At 37.7% G+C, this 14,492-nt stretch overlaps 1 protein-coding gene across 1 annotated transcript in view; it reads right to left on the bottom strand.

The window, feature by feature from the left end:
• Positions 1 to 14,492, bottom strand: part of PCSK5 (proprotein convertase subtilisin/kexin type 5) — a 247,605-nt gene that overhangs the window by 15,052 nt on the left and 218,061 nt on the right. Inside the window, exons 25-28 of the mRNA XM_037374062.1 lie at positions 14,403 to 14,445; positions 13,397 to 13,539; positions 11,953 to 12,153; positions 85 to 168 (exon numbers count right to left, since the gene is read on the bottom strand). Of these exons, the coding sequence (XP_037229959.1) occupies positions 85 to 168; positions 11,953 to 12,153; positions 13,397 to 13,539; positions 14,403 to 14,445 (471 nt within the window). The remainder of the gene's footprint in view (positions 1 to 84; positions 169 to 11,952; positions 12,154 to 13,396; positions 13,540 to 14,402; positions 14,446 to 14,492) is intronic.

Below are 14,492 nucleotides of genomic sequence, written 5' to 3'. Positions count from 1 at the left end.
ACAAAAATATTCCCTGGAAGTGTGTAGGATAGAGAATATTTTAGCCTTCTGCAAAAATTACCCAAAGAAGTTGAAGTCTCTTACCTTCTGGACATGAAGTACATATTTCAGCAGATTTCTCACAGGTCCTACATGAAGGGTCACAGGACTGCAATTTTTGCTTTGCATCTGGGATGAAAGGAAAAAAAATACCCTTTTTTTGCTGTTTTACAGCTTGTTTTTGTTTATTTCTCCTCCCTTTAGGAGGGCCATTTCGTATTGCTTTTTCTAAGTTTAGAAAGTGTACCTCTGTGAATTTTTGGAATTCACAAAGTTCAAGAACTTGATGATTGTGTTCAGTTCCACTCTCTGAAATGGGAAGTTAAGAGTTGTAATAAAGGAAAATATAAACGTTATCCTGAGATTCAGTAAGATATCCTGAGATTTGCTCCAGAGCCAAATCCAGATCTGTAATCCTAATAGATTACATACAGGAAGAGCTAGAAAGTATGTACATTTGGAGGACTAGGTGTAGTGAGGTAATATAGGGATCTTGTGCTAGCTGGTTGCAGAACATCATTACCCTGTAACTAAGGGGGAAAACTGCATAGAAAGGAGAGAGAAATGAGTGTTTGGAGAGAAGATCTGTTAAGTAGTTCTCCTCAAAGCTATTGCCTGCTATATTGCCTGCTATTTCCCTCCAAAAGGAAGAGTCTGATGTTTGTCAAATGAGGTTTTATGGCTGTGGAAAACTGACTTTGGTTATGCTTTGAATGGACTTTATTCAGTGTGTTACTCAGCTCCAAAATGATGAGGAGATTTGGGGATCATACTTAATATAGAGAAAGTGTCATGCAGCGTGACACATCCCAGCATGCAGCTCTGTATTTTGATCCAAGCATTACAAAAGTGGGTAAACACGTTTGATGAAAAAGTAGTTGTGGACCAGCAGAGAGAAGACAGTAACCTTAAAGAATGAATCAGAAGTTGGTTGCAGATTGAGCTTTGCACCTCAGTTAGCACATCTGTCTCATCCTGCCAATTAAATATGTATGATTTCTATAAGTTGATGGACTGACTGACAGTATCCATTAGCCACATGCAGCATATCACTACACCTTTTTTGTTCTGCTTGTTATGGCAAGGTAGTTAAAAATGTTGACATTTTGAATAAAAGTCATGAAAGCAAATGCTTCAAGCAAAAAGAGAGGAGAAAAGGAAAATTATGTAGATCCCTTTCCCACAGGCGCACATTTTACTAAGCAGAGAGGCACTCGGCAGAAAAGTAAGAGCGTACATAACATGGCACAGGGCAGAAGGCAGCATAATAATAATAAAAATATTAATAATAATTATTATTTATAACTGTACTGCTGAATCAGCTGAGCCATAGCTATCTTAGTGAAGTAAGTTAGGTCCACATTCAATATGCCTAGGAAACGGTCTGTAAGGGTGTGTCACTCCCACATCTGACTCACAGCTGACCTGCAGCTGACCAGCAGCTTAGAACGTCTTTAAAACTCTCTGCATTAAAAAAAACACCTCTCAATATACTGTCCCTGAATGACTCAGAGGGGTCCAGGGACAGCACAGCAGATCACAGCTGGCTGTTTAGCAGTAGGACACTCAGCAAGGACATGTTTAGTCATTCTTTACCAGGACTACATGTGAATACTACTTGCACAGGGTAGTGAAAGCCTGTAGTGTTGCAGCTCTTGCTGGTAACTGGCACAGTATAAAGCAGGTCCAGATACAGCAGGAGATGAGGAGAGTTTTCCTTGTCACCACCCTTCTGGCTGCAGCACCCTTCCCTGAACAAGGGCCCAAGAGCGTTTACAGAGTACAGGCACAGGCCATAGGATCCACAGGATAATGTATGTTACAGAAGAAAGCTGCACACTGTCAGGGTGAGCATGGGTTGTGACAGTCCAGACTGGAGACTGCGTCTCCCCAGTCAGAGGCTAATGTATGAATTGTATACCCTTGTGTATACCCCGCAAGACATCAGATAGGTTTAGTGTTGGCTATAGTAGCCAAAAGTGTTGGTGGCCATGGTGAGTCAGAGACCTACGAAGGACCAAGAGAGGTGGGACCAGGACAGTACTTCAGTAAGTACCATCTGAAGACAATTTTCAACTCCAAAGGCACAGAGGTCTTCTGGCAGTAGAAAAAGTTTGAAACTGAATGTTGCGATGTGCTGCCTTAAGCACTGTTAAACTGCTGACATAAATCCCTGGGTCTGAGCACACAGGAAGGCTGTGCTACCTTTGTGACTTCATATTGACCATAGCTGAAGGTAAGGTGTATAGTATCAGGTAATAATCAGTATGCAAAAGTGAAAACTTCTGGAAAAGCTCTTTGGAAAGACATGAAAGAGTGAGGAAGGTACAGAGTCCCTGGCATGTGGAAGAAGAAAAAGTGGAAGTGATGTATAAGCATCAGGAGCCCAAAGGGTGGAGGGGAAGGGAATTACTGTGAAATAATATCTGAAGTTGCAGGGGTAGGGGCACAGCACAAGGGCAGGTATTAACAAAAGACTGGAGAGGCAAAAGGACACCTCAGTGTGTGAAGTGAGTTCAGTGCTACCTAAAGCATCAATGAAATGCCTCATCTTCTGGTACCAACAGTATAACTGGGGCCTCAGTGCTGTGGCTGTTGGGGAGGCATTTGTCAGATTCAATGAATATTTTGGGTGAAAGGAGATTTCTTGAAAAATCCTGATTAGGCTCTGTACTTTCTATTACATATGCTTAAGTTATATATTTACATATAGATCAATAATTGTATAGTGTAGGGAGTGAAGAGCTAGAGTTACAACCTAATTTTAAAACACTGTTTTTATCTTCCTGTAAGTTTCATCCTTCTTGAGGACAATCAGCATTTTGTTCTGCTTTTCTTAGCCCTTTAAAGTGTGTGAAGGTGAATATCTTGTAAGGCTTTCTGCAACAGCAGATTCTGTGCGTTTATATCCTTTCTGTCTCATGCTGACGTATTTTCCATGGCTTTTTTTCCCCTGCTGAAGACCTGTTTTCCATATTTCAGGCTACAACATGCTGTTCCAAGAGGATTCTAGTCCATTTAAGTGCCTCTGAGCGTACAGGGCAGTTTGCATCCCTCTTAAGGCTCTAGATGCACCTAACAATATAGCACACAAGCATTTCCAGTTTGGTTATCCAAATAATGCTCAAAGTAATTTGCTGGTGACCATTGCTGACTCTTGTGAGATGCAGAAATTCACTGTCACAGGATTTTTTTTTGAGAGATTATTCCTTAGCTTCATGTTTTTTCCTGACTCTTCACAATTGGTCAAATCCTTAAAGAGTGTCCTTCTTGATGTCATCTGTAAGAGTTTAAGGAATACTCTGGGAAAGCTGAATGTTTGATATTAATAGATTTTCTATTCTGTTATCCTTAAATATGCAGACCTTCTCTCTTTTTTTGCTCTGGAGAGAAGATCCCCGCTGGCCTGCAGATCCTAAGATTTTTCCATTTTAGATGCTAGTCATTTGACACTCTCTGAAAAAGAACATTGACTAATTGATGATATCTTGCACAGCCATATAGTTTTTAATTAATATTTTTCACCTCACCTCTAGAACCTTGGGTGAAAGAAAGACCATCTGTGCCTGATGTCTGCTTGCAGTTGCACATTCTCTGTTCCTCCATCAGCTGCTTTGATAAACCTTCAGAATTTGTCAAGGCAGAGTTCTGATTTTCCCACTAAAAATGTCATTGACCTTTTTCTAAATTTGTAGCAAATAATACAAATTTTCATTTCCCTTTTCAGCAGCTTTGCATCCAGCTACCTTACTCTGGTCTGTGTTTTAATTTTTTAAAATCCCTACTGGGTAGTCTTAAGTGTTGTAATTTAATACCGCTGATGTGTGTGAAGAAGAAAGCCAGAAATATTACTGAAGTATGTGTTGCCAGGGGAAACAGACCTTGATTCTGGCAAGGGAGTTGGTGTAATATAAAAAATAAATAGCAGAAAGGTAAGGTTAAGCAAAGAAGTTGTTGACTACTGCTGAAGAATGTTCAGACAAGCTCATTGTTTCAAAACTATTCAAGCCTTACAATTAAAAATAAAGATCTTTTTCGATGAAGTACTATTTATTTCCATTTAATCCTTGCCCCTTTGGCAGCTTTTGTTGTTTTCTGTAATATTTGTTAGTCTCCACCAGAGGGGAATGTACACAAGCAATTGGGCTTCTGATAATTGGCACGGGAGACAATCTTTAACTTTTCAGTCAAATATAGGCGTTTAAATGTCTCAACTTTAGCACTGACAGAAGAAATTTTATAATTATTTTTAATTTTTTTTTGTTAATTCTGGACGGTTAAAATGAGTTTTTCCTGTGATAAAGCTCTTACTGACTGGAAATAGGTTTTAATTTAATAAATAGCTCGCATGCATGCACACTCCCCACCCCCCAACCCCCCCATGTTTAAAATAATATCAAGGTTTTAAATGTGATTTTCTTGCATAGTAAGAAGTTTCCCAAATGGGCAAATGTGATTCAAAAGATTTGTTTACAGAAACCTGTGCACACTACTTGCAGTAATGTAACCAGAGCTTTCCAAAGAATAGCCTTACAGAGCTGAAAAATGGTCATGCAACATGTATTTCCTTGGTCCTTCCAGTAATGATAAATGGAAAGCTTGGAAATTACAGGTTTTAGCTGTTGGGCTGTATTTTACTTACCTCTAAAGGATGCCATTCTGTACTTGAGAATCCAACAAGCTTTCCTTTAAAATTTCAGTCTGTAGCTCTTACGGTTAAAGTTGTGAAATTAAAGTTGTGAATGTAGAAGCCATAAATCTACAATGTAGAGTTGTAAACTACCCGTATCCTAAAAGTGGGACACTGATTCTGAAAAACCACTGTATGTTATTATATTGTTCTACTCTTCTTTTTTAAAGGTCAAAGCATATGACCTTTTCAGACCTACTTGAGCTATTTTTATCCTTATGCTTATATTCTTTCTTGGTTGTTTTGTTTTTCAGATTTGGTTGTTTGTTTTTTTTTTTTTTTCTTCCCTCCCCCCCTCCCCCCACCGATGAAAATGCCTTCTATTTAAACTCTCTTCAGGTCAGAATCTGACTCAATGTCATGTTGATTCTTGTGTCGTTGTCAGAATGAGTAACAACTTTGACAAACACCCAGCTAAGTCTCTCCTATTCCTTTCTAGAAACTGAACTGTGCTGTGCTGCTTCTTGAGCTAAGGTTTACTGTAGCTCTGAAGCTACCATAGTGCTTTTACCCATTCGGTTTATTCAAGGGATTATCTAACTGGAAGAGTGGGGGAAGACTGGAAAAGATATTTTTTTCTATGTTCTTTTCTCATTTGAGGTTATGCAACATAAATGAGACAACGGCAGATTTTCTTGAAACCTAGTAATGTAAGACTTTAATTGTGACCCTGAACTGAGTTAAGGAAAAAATGAGTGAAAATTTAGCTCCATTTAACACAATGTCCCCATATTTCTGTTCTTTTTGCTTAAGTGATCTTACTTTGAGCTCCCAGAATTTTTCAGTCTTATTTTAGAGAGTAATTAAACATGTCTTCAAAAATATTCAGTGTAAAAACCATAGGTCCATGTGGAAAGAAGTCTGGTCCTCTTCACATGCTGACCACTTGTTCTGGAAAACGTAGAGTTTATTAAAAAAAAAAAAAAGGACAGGAAACCCTGTACAAAACCTGAGGACGTATGAGCAGAGATACAGCCGTATCTAAAGAGACATGCCTTTAAACATAATAGCATTCCTTATAGTCCCTCCTTAATTTCATTTAAACACACAACTGCCTTATAAGAGTTCTTGCTAGTATATACTCATCCCCTTTGTGCTGTCGATCTTTCTCTCTCTAACTGCTCCTTATGCGCGATGGCTCTTTGTGCCAGGTAGTGCAAGCAGTAAGTGTTCAGACTGATAAAAGATGGTTTGTTTTCTTCATTTTAAATCTTATTTATTCATGCTGTTCTATGAGTAAAAGCGGGACTTAAAAACTTGCATTTTTAAGTTGCTATCAAAGTATTTCCCTGGGTACATTTGTAATGCCCTAATCTTCTAGACATTGACTTCTACAAGAAGAGTAATTTTACAGTATTTTATTGTTGGACCATGGCACAATTGCTGCAGTGAGGAATGCAGAAGGAAATGAAGTGCCATGGCTGTTTGTAACTGCAAGAGTATTCCTTTTAGAATGTGACCTGTCTAGCATTTACTGTGGGTAGTGAGATTTGATTTGAACGTGATCCAGTTGAGTTGTAACTTAGTTTGTTAGAATTTATTCTGCACATGGTGCTGACCTTGCAAAACTGGTACAGTAATGAATAAAAACATCAGAACAGGTTACCTATCTCCATGAAGTAATTACAATTACATAGACATGGTAAAGCATAATGAAAACAATATACTTAGGTAATAAAATACTAGACCTATCCCATTTTGAAGACTTATGTGAACTGTAAATTTAAGGAAACTATAAGAGTGCTGAGAAGTAAATCACAATCCCCAATAACCATTAATTCCCAACCTAGTTACCTTGTTACAACCATAGGATTACTTCACAAACAAATAGCTAGAATATGAAATTGGCATGGCTAAGAACATATGGGATAATGAATCGTTTTTGCTTGCCTCTAGCAACCTGAAATTTCACATATGGGTGATGCTTAAAAAGGTCTCCTTACTCTTCCCATGATGCTCTAATCCTGCACTCTAAATGTCATACATAACATTTTCACATTTGGAAGACTATGACCTACTCTCCCTTGCTGCTGATTTCTCTACTGTCTTCTACCCACCCCATTCCTTTTTTTCCTCTCTTCCATATTCTCAAACCTTTATCTGCATAGCTGTGTAAAGGTCCTTTTAAATAATCTTTTTAAAGCCCGAGTTATTGTTTTCTCTCAACCAGTACTCTTATTACTGTTTTTGTTTTACTCTGTGTTTAGGAAAATAAGCAGGATGGATGCAGTTGATCAATGGCTGCTTGTGGGAGGTTGCTCTTATTATTGGGGGTGGTATGCAATAGTAAACAGAACCAGCTGCTATTTAGCTGTGCAATTTACTACAGCATGTATTATCTGCATGTAAAGAAGCATATATTCTGTTTTGAGTTTGCATCAGAAACAGGCCTCATTCCATACCCATTTTTTTCCTTTTGTACTTTTCAGAAGAACGTGGTAGACTAAGTCATATAACTGAGGTACGAACAACTTTTTTGGGAGTCGTATGTGCAGTGATCAGACAAGATGAAGACCTCACCATAACTTGCAAAATGTCTAATCCAGTTGAAAGGGTATATGTATTCACTTGGTGAATCAAGCTTACACTAGTGTGTCTCCTGGCTTCCAAAGTAATTTCATCATCTGGTACATGAGATAAAATACAGATGTTTCATGCTAGAAACACAGAGCTCAATCGCTCTCTCTCTTTTCTTTCTTTTTTTTGTTCCTCGCCCTGCCCCCCCCCCCCCCCTCCTTCTTGGCTTGCCCTGTCTTTTTAAAAGCCTGGATAACAGACATGGTCTGTTGCATTATTTCAGACTTAGATATGACTATTTAATGATTCCTGGTATGAGCTGAACTGTTTGCCCAGCAGAGTATACCCCTAAAGTAAATATAATTTTAGAAAGTTGTTTGTTTTGTTGGAGTGTGTGCTCATTAAAATTCATAAGACCAGTCTATTATTTATTCTCGCATAAGAAATGGAAGTGAAAGCTTAAACATGGGGAAAAAATTGTGTTCCACATTCACAAAGGTTTTGAACCTCACCTAGATGGACTAGTCTCTCATACTGTGAAGAAAGTCAGACTATGTTGGTTTCTCCACGGCAGGCTTTGATGTGCAGCCCTTTAATTTATATTAACTTTGGAACCAAACAAAACAACAGTCTTTGTTTCCCAAAACTCAGTTTGTCCCATATGGTATATCAACACAGTCAACTAAAACCACCACGGAACCCATTGAATTGGTGTGGCTGGAAAAGCCAAAGAGAAATGGCTTCATTATTTGTAAATACAGTTCAAGGTCTAATACCTCAACTCTCTGTTAGTAACATTTCTAAAGAAAAAGAGTAAACAGAAGACGAACATGGTAAAAGCTGATGTAAACTACTGAATTTGGAAATTTTGGCTATCTTCTTAGTTGCGTTGTCTTCCTACACTGTCTGGAGCAGGGCATGTGCTGAGAATGAGGTTGGTGCAATCTCATCTTCATTCCCGTGACAGGGGCGAGGCTGTTTATTTCATACTTGGCCCCCACGCCTAGCTCATTCCCCCAAAGTGGGAGGATTAATAATTGTCTGGCCTGTATTCTTTAATTAGATTCTTTAATTCAGGCCACTGAAGCTCAGAGCCAGCTCTGTCATGGTGCTGCACAAATGAAGCACCCAGTGGAAGAAGGGTGTTTTGGTAAACGGGCATAGGGAATGAGAGCCAAAAGGTGAATCTCAGCCACAGTCTTGCCTATGCTGGGCTGGAGAACAAAAGTGAAAGTATTCTAATAGCCCCTGCAGAATGGACAAGCTTCTTGGACCATGCCCATGCTGCATGACAGGCTACCCTTAGAAACTGAGTTTGACAACAGATGAAGTGGAAGATCCTTATATTTTGCTAAGAAGAGATAACCCTGGAGAAAGCAAAGTAGCTATTAACAAGCTAAAGAACAAAACAAAAACTACCCAAAAAACCCCACCCAAACCAAAAACTGGGCTGAAATATTTGGAGATCTATCCAGAGAAAGCAGTGAAAAACTTGGAAAGATGCTATGACTTCACACCCAGCTATGAAAGAAAAGGTATTTTTTCTGTTCTCATAATGTTCTTTAAAATAAAAAATGGAAAAGCGGAAGCCCTACAGAAATACTTAAGAAGATCTGAGAAGATTCATTGTTCCAGGCCCAGCGAGTTTTTCTGTACAGGTATGCCAGCAGAATCCTCACTGACAGTAATCTTTAAGGAGCACAGGTAGGTTTTCATTTTGTCCATTCTTGTACTGATCCTACAGCACTGTTGAACAAAGCAATAAAGGACAGCAGCTGCCTCTCCTAAATTTTATTTGGTTTCAGAAAGCTTTTGACAATGAAGAAAATAATTATAACAGATAATGAAAACGTTTCCTTTTCTTTTTTTCCTTTAAAATTATCCATGTATTTTTAAACATTATCAGGGTGTGAAATGTACTGCAGTCTCTAACTAGGAACTACCCTATTGGAGCAATGTACTGCTAGAGTTAAATGTCGTTTGGTCCTGCCTGAATCCTTTCTTTTTTGTCAAGGATCTTCAGCATGGAACAAGATTTTCAAATATAGATGGCACAGTTGAAAATCTGGGCTCAGCTGATATCTATCTGCCTCTTGAATGCGTCTTCAAAAGAAATGAATGAAAGAGTGATATTCTAGCCAAAAAATCAACCATTTAGATTTTGCTGTTAATCAGCAAGTGAAAACGATTGTTACCAGAACCAGATGATCCCTGCAGTATTTGAGCAAGAAACCTCACAATGTATTGATAAAGGTAGTTATTCTGGGTGTAACTTCAGTAAAGACAGTGACAACTTCATTAACACCTTGACTTGAAGTTTACTACTATTTGGAAGCCTAGCCTGGTGAAAATAAGCTCAAATTATCACCACATTCAACATCATGTTCTCAGCACTTACGTGGCACAGGTGCTGCCATACTGTGGGAATCCCAGCAAGCCTATCAAAGAAAAGGTGAAGAGCAGCCAGCCAGGTTTCCTGGCTTCCATCACCAGCTGCAGCAGGAATCCTGTGACTTTGGAGCAGTAATTAATGTTCAAGCCAGTTACAGGTCTGAGAGAGATGTATTTTAAGTTTGAAATGCCCCTAGGTAAGATGGAAGGAAAGAGGAACTGCACGAGATGGGACAGAAAGAGGCTTCACAGCACAGCAATGCTCATGTATACAAAAGTGCATCAGTTGCCTGCTCAAAGGAAAAAATCTGGCAATGATTCACCTCATTTGACAGTGAGAAACAGATAACCAACAGATAGGCGAAACTACAGATGTGTTCTTTCCATGGCACTGATGCAGATAGTCGCAAATTGAAAAAATACTTACTCATGTGGATTAAACACAAGGAAATGCATGGAGGAGACCAACTTTCTATTAATATTTCTCCTTTTTAGGTCTCTTTGCTCTTTTTGTGAAGTGGAGAAATGTTACTCTTTTTGGTACAACATTTCTCCATAGATAAGCAATGAATAGAAATGGTCAATATTTTTTCTGAAAATACTTGTTAGCGTATTTTAGTTTTTAATGCAAGGTCATATAGATCTAAGGATAGTAATTATTTGATGCATTTGAGTCAAATGAAGACATAGAAAAAACCTGTATTTGATAGAAAATAAAGCTGGAAGAGACCTTAAGTAATTTAGTCTCTTGTAAGCATCCCTGTCAGATGCTTCTCAAAGACCCCTGGTGTTGGAAATCCCCAAATGTCCTCAAAAATTCTACTATTACTCCATTTGAAAGTCCCATTTTCCCAATGCCAAATCTAAAACTCCTTTTCTGCATTTTAAGTCCTGTTTACTGCAAGACTTTAGAGAGACCTGATCTACTCCATTGTTTTTCTGACTGTGTTCCTCTTAGCTTTCTCATTCAGTTCCAAGTTCCTCATTTATCTCAGTCTTTCATTGTAATGATTTTTCCCCTAGATTTCTCATAGTTCTCTCCTTTCTAATTGGCCCACTTATTCCTTGAAACACCGGGCCCAAAACTGAGCATGTTATGCCAGCTGATGCTTTACCCATATAAAGAGAGTGAAAGGATTATATGACACTGAATTTTCTTTTTTTTCAGCGATCAACAAAGCAGCTATTGAAACTTTGGAGGAAATTTTACCCTTTTTTGGAGGGTATGGGATACATGCAATTAAAAAGTGCCACTTGCAATCCTAACTATTGAGATTCCACATTCTGCACAGGTTTCACTTAAAAAGATTGAATGTTCATAGCAAATTAGTTTTAATTTGTGTGCTGGGGGAGAAATTCACCATTAGCCCTTCCTCATTTGTTAACATAACCTCTTCAATTGTACTTTATGTAACTCTCTTAATTGGAATGACAAATACTCTACAATGCACTTTCCATTTAACACTTTTTTAACAAGAAATTTGTGACAGTACTGGGATGCATTGGAAGATGCTCATGGAGGAAAATAATTAAAAAATGTAATAGAAATCATTCCTTTCAACAGCTTTAAATTCTAAAACCACTTTCCTTCCAAATCCTTTATTTCTTTTGAGAACATAGAATTACTTTTCACGTGCTATAGATGAGGGCGCCAAGAAAGAACTGATTAATTTGTGAAGGTTGTGGAAGTGATCAAGGTAAGACAAGAACTCCAGAATGTAGTTCTACATCCTGTGTTTGGACCCTTAGACAGTGGTGCATTCCTACATTGGGGCGAGAAGGGGAAAAAGAGCTTGCTTTTACACACACTCTACACACACATACAGACACATATTTGATTATTTTCCATTTCTTCCAACGTACATTCAGTTCTGTGCAAGGAATTGATAGCCACAAAACTTGTCTAAAACATAACCTGTAAGGCTTCCAGTACTTTAGGTAAGGAACTCCCGGTACCTTAATCTGTTAGCCATCTTTTACCTTTTCCTTTTTTATCTTTTCATGTTTTTATTTATCGAGATAAGATAACACCTAAGTTGTATTAAAATGTTAATACATTTTACATAATAAATGCATTTATATATACATTTATATATATTTATACATATAAACATAAAAATACATAATAAAAACCTTTGCAGAAAGATGAATTTCACACTCTGAACCAAATGTTTTGGTCAGTATACTTTTAAAGTGACAGTAAGTTTGGCAAAAGTGCAGTTTCACTCAAGCTGCAAGGTCTTGATAAACTCCTTGTAAAATTTTTAGTAGGCTTCAGAGAAACAGGAACGATTAAGGGATTTGTTACAACTTACCACTCCAGAACTTCCCACTGGGTGGAGAGTTTCTTGGATTCAGACACTGCCCATGAGATAGCTGGAAACCATTTTTGCACCCAGTACAGTTCTCATAGCTGTACCCAACACACGTTGCACAGCTCCTGTGGCAAGGTTCGCATTCCCTAGAGATGTCATCAGTGAAGAAGCCATCTCCGCACTCACTCAGACATGTGCCACCTGCCACAGAAACAAAGTCTGGCATCATGGTGTCTATGGATCCCTGTTAATCCTGACAGGGAGGTACCTCACCTATGGCATCTCTCTTCTCCAGCAAGAAATGGTTTAAGAAAAAAAAGAGTATATAAGAAGCCATGAAACTTTCTGTAGCTATATAACCTCAATTTTTTTAGTGTGAAACCTAACTTAAGATCAGTTGCTTATACAAATTCCACAAACTTCAAACCAATCTGTGCTTAAATTTATATCTAGATAGGTTTTTATGCATATCCTAAATCTTGGCACATACAAATCTTACAAAAGTCTGAATCTGGATGAAAAGTTTATGTTTGAGTCCCAATTATTATACTGGCCCAATGTAAAATCTAAGTCCAGTATTCCCTAAGATTGTTAGATATATGCAAACTTTGAGGACCAGATGAATCTCTAGTTTCTGGTGAATATAAAGCTAAATTTGGGTAAATGTGGTTCAGTTTAAGGGTTGGCATACTGCAGCAAAACCCCTAGAAGTTGTTACACTGATAGCTTTTTGAGCTTCCTCCAATTTCAGTTAAAAATAATGTAGACCACCAGATCACCTGAGGTTGTGACCACAGAGTGTTCCGTGAGTGGGATCCTTTTGTACTCCACTACTGAGCACCTTCAGCAGCCAATGCACAAGAATACCATAATCTCAGGATTTGCTGTAATTTTTTTGATACCATGTCTGAATCAGACGTGCCTGATTTATGGCTTCATAATAAAGCTAAGAGATTTCTAGCTTTTGTGACACTGATGTGGAATGTAGTGGTTTTAACTGACCTTGTTTCAGAGTGTTTAAGGCTTGTTACCTTATGTGGACCTGAAAGTCAAAGTAAAACTAGACTTGCGCATAGTAAGGAAACATTTCCATGTTTTTCTGTGAGTTAAACACCCCTCCTTTCACAAAGTCTAAATCAAGTACAGTATTTTTTGTATTTGCCCAAAATAGTGGAAATGCCTTAAAAACAAAACTAGGGAAAAAAAAAAAAGGGAATATGTAGTCAAATATATGCAGCCTTTGAACAAAACAACACCATTGGCTAACATAACCACCTTACGTTAATGCAAAGGACCCAATTCTGCAAAGGGCTAATTCCCATCAGCCTCCACTGTCTGTTATAGAAGAGATTTAAGAATTTGAGAATTTGGGTCCAGATTCCTTCTCTAAAGAAGAAGTCTAAAATACTTTTGTATATGTGTATATACTTAGTACTTTGCTTACCTGAGAGATAAAAGCCTTCTTTACATGAGTTGCACTTATCATTGTCACAGCTATCACAGTTGCTAGGACACTCTCTACACTGCAGAGAACTTTCATCTGTGTAGGTATTTTCTGGGCAGTATTTATAGCAATGCTGCTTATACCTGTAAGATAAAGTAGAACATCATCAGAAAGTTCATTTAGAGGTCATTCAGTTTGTTTTCTGTATGTTTCTAGATATGGTAGTGGTAAAGCTCTATTATCATCCTAATGAACAGGTATAATTCCTCAAAGAATGGATTCAAAGTGTATCTGTGGTTATGTTATTTCTTCAGCTGGTAGATATTAACTAGTCATGTTTTATAATCTCAGCGTTCTTAAGTATAACTAATTTGATTTTCTTTTCTAAGTGTAGGCACAAAAATGAATGCATGCTTAATTAGAAATCACTATATTGTAGTTGTAATGAGCTGATCACTTGTAAAAACATATAATCCAATCCCATTATTTATAGTTAAATTGAATAGCTTTTTAGTCAATATTTTCTTCTGTCATGGTAATTTTTATAGAGATTTCTTAACTGTCTCTTTGAAAAGCAATATATTTCTTCTTTTCCCTCCATTCAAGCTAAACTTTCAATTAATCTACAAGTTTTTCGTTTGCTTAACCTCCTTACATTTTAAAGTGTGCCTACTGAACTGCAAATGCAAGAACTAGACACAATGTACTAGGAACATACTAGTTCCAAATCCAGGCACATTGTTTAACTTTTGGAACCTCTCTGTTCCATATTCCTCTCTTCATATACACAGAGTTCACTTCAGTCCATAAGTTTTAAAAGGCCCTGATAGTGAGTGATTGGCTAGTTTTTCAACGTCTCCCAAGCCTTTTTTCCAAAGTTACTCTTCTCAGATAGGCAGTACTTTTAAGGAATGGGATAGCATACACAGCACAGATCTGTGTAGTGAAGCACACATTTTTGCTTTAGAAAATGTGTAAGTGTGAAGAGCTATACAGCTATACTTACATATAATAGTTCTGAATGCATGTTATACAGATTCTTGGGTCATCTGAAATTAAAAATGTGAAATTCTGTAAATAATACTCAGAGTTAAAA

The sequence above is a fragment of the Falco rusticolus genome, chromosome Z (assembly GCF_015220075.1).
Source record: "Falco rusticolus isolate bFalRus1 chromosome Z, bFalRus1.pri, whole genome shotgun sequence".
NCBI lineage: Eukaryota > Metazoa > Chordata > Aves > Falconiformes > Falconidae > Falco > Falco rusticolus.
This window is presented reverse-complemented; position numbering and strand designations above follow the sequence as displayed.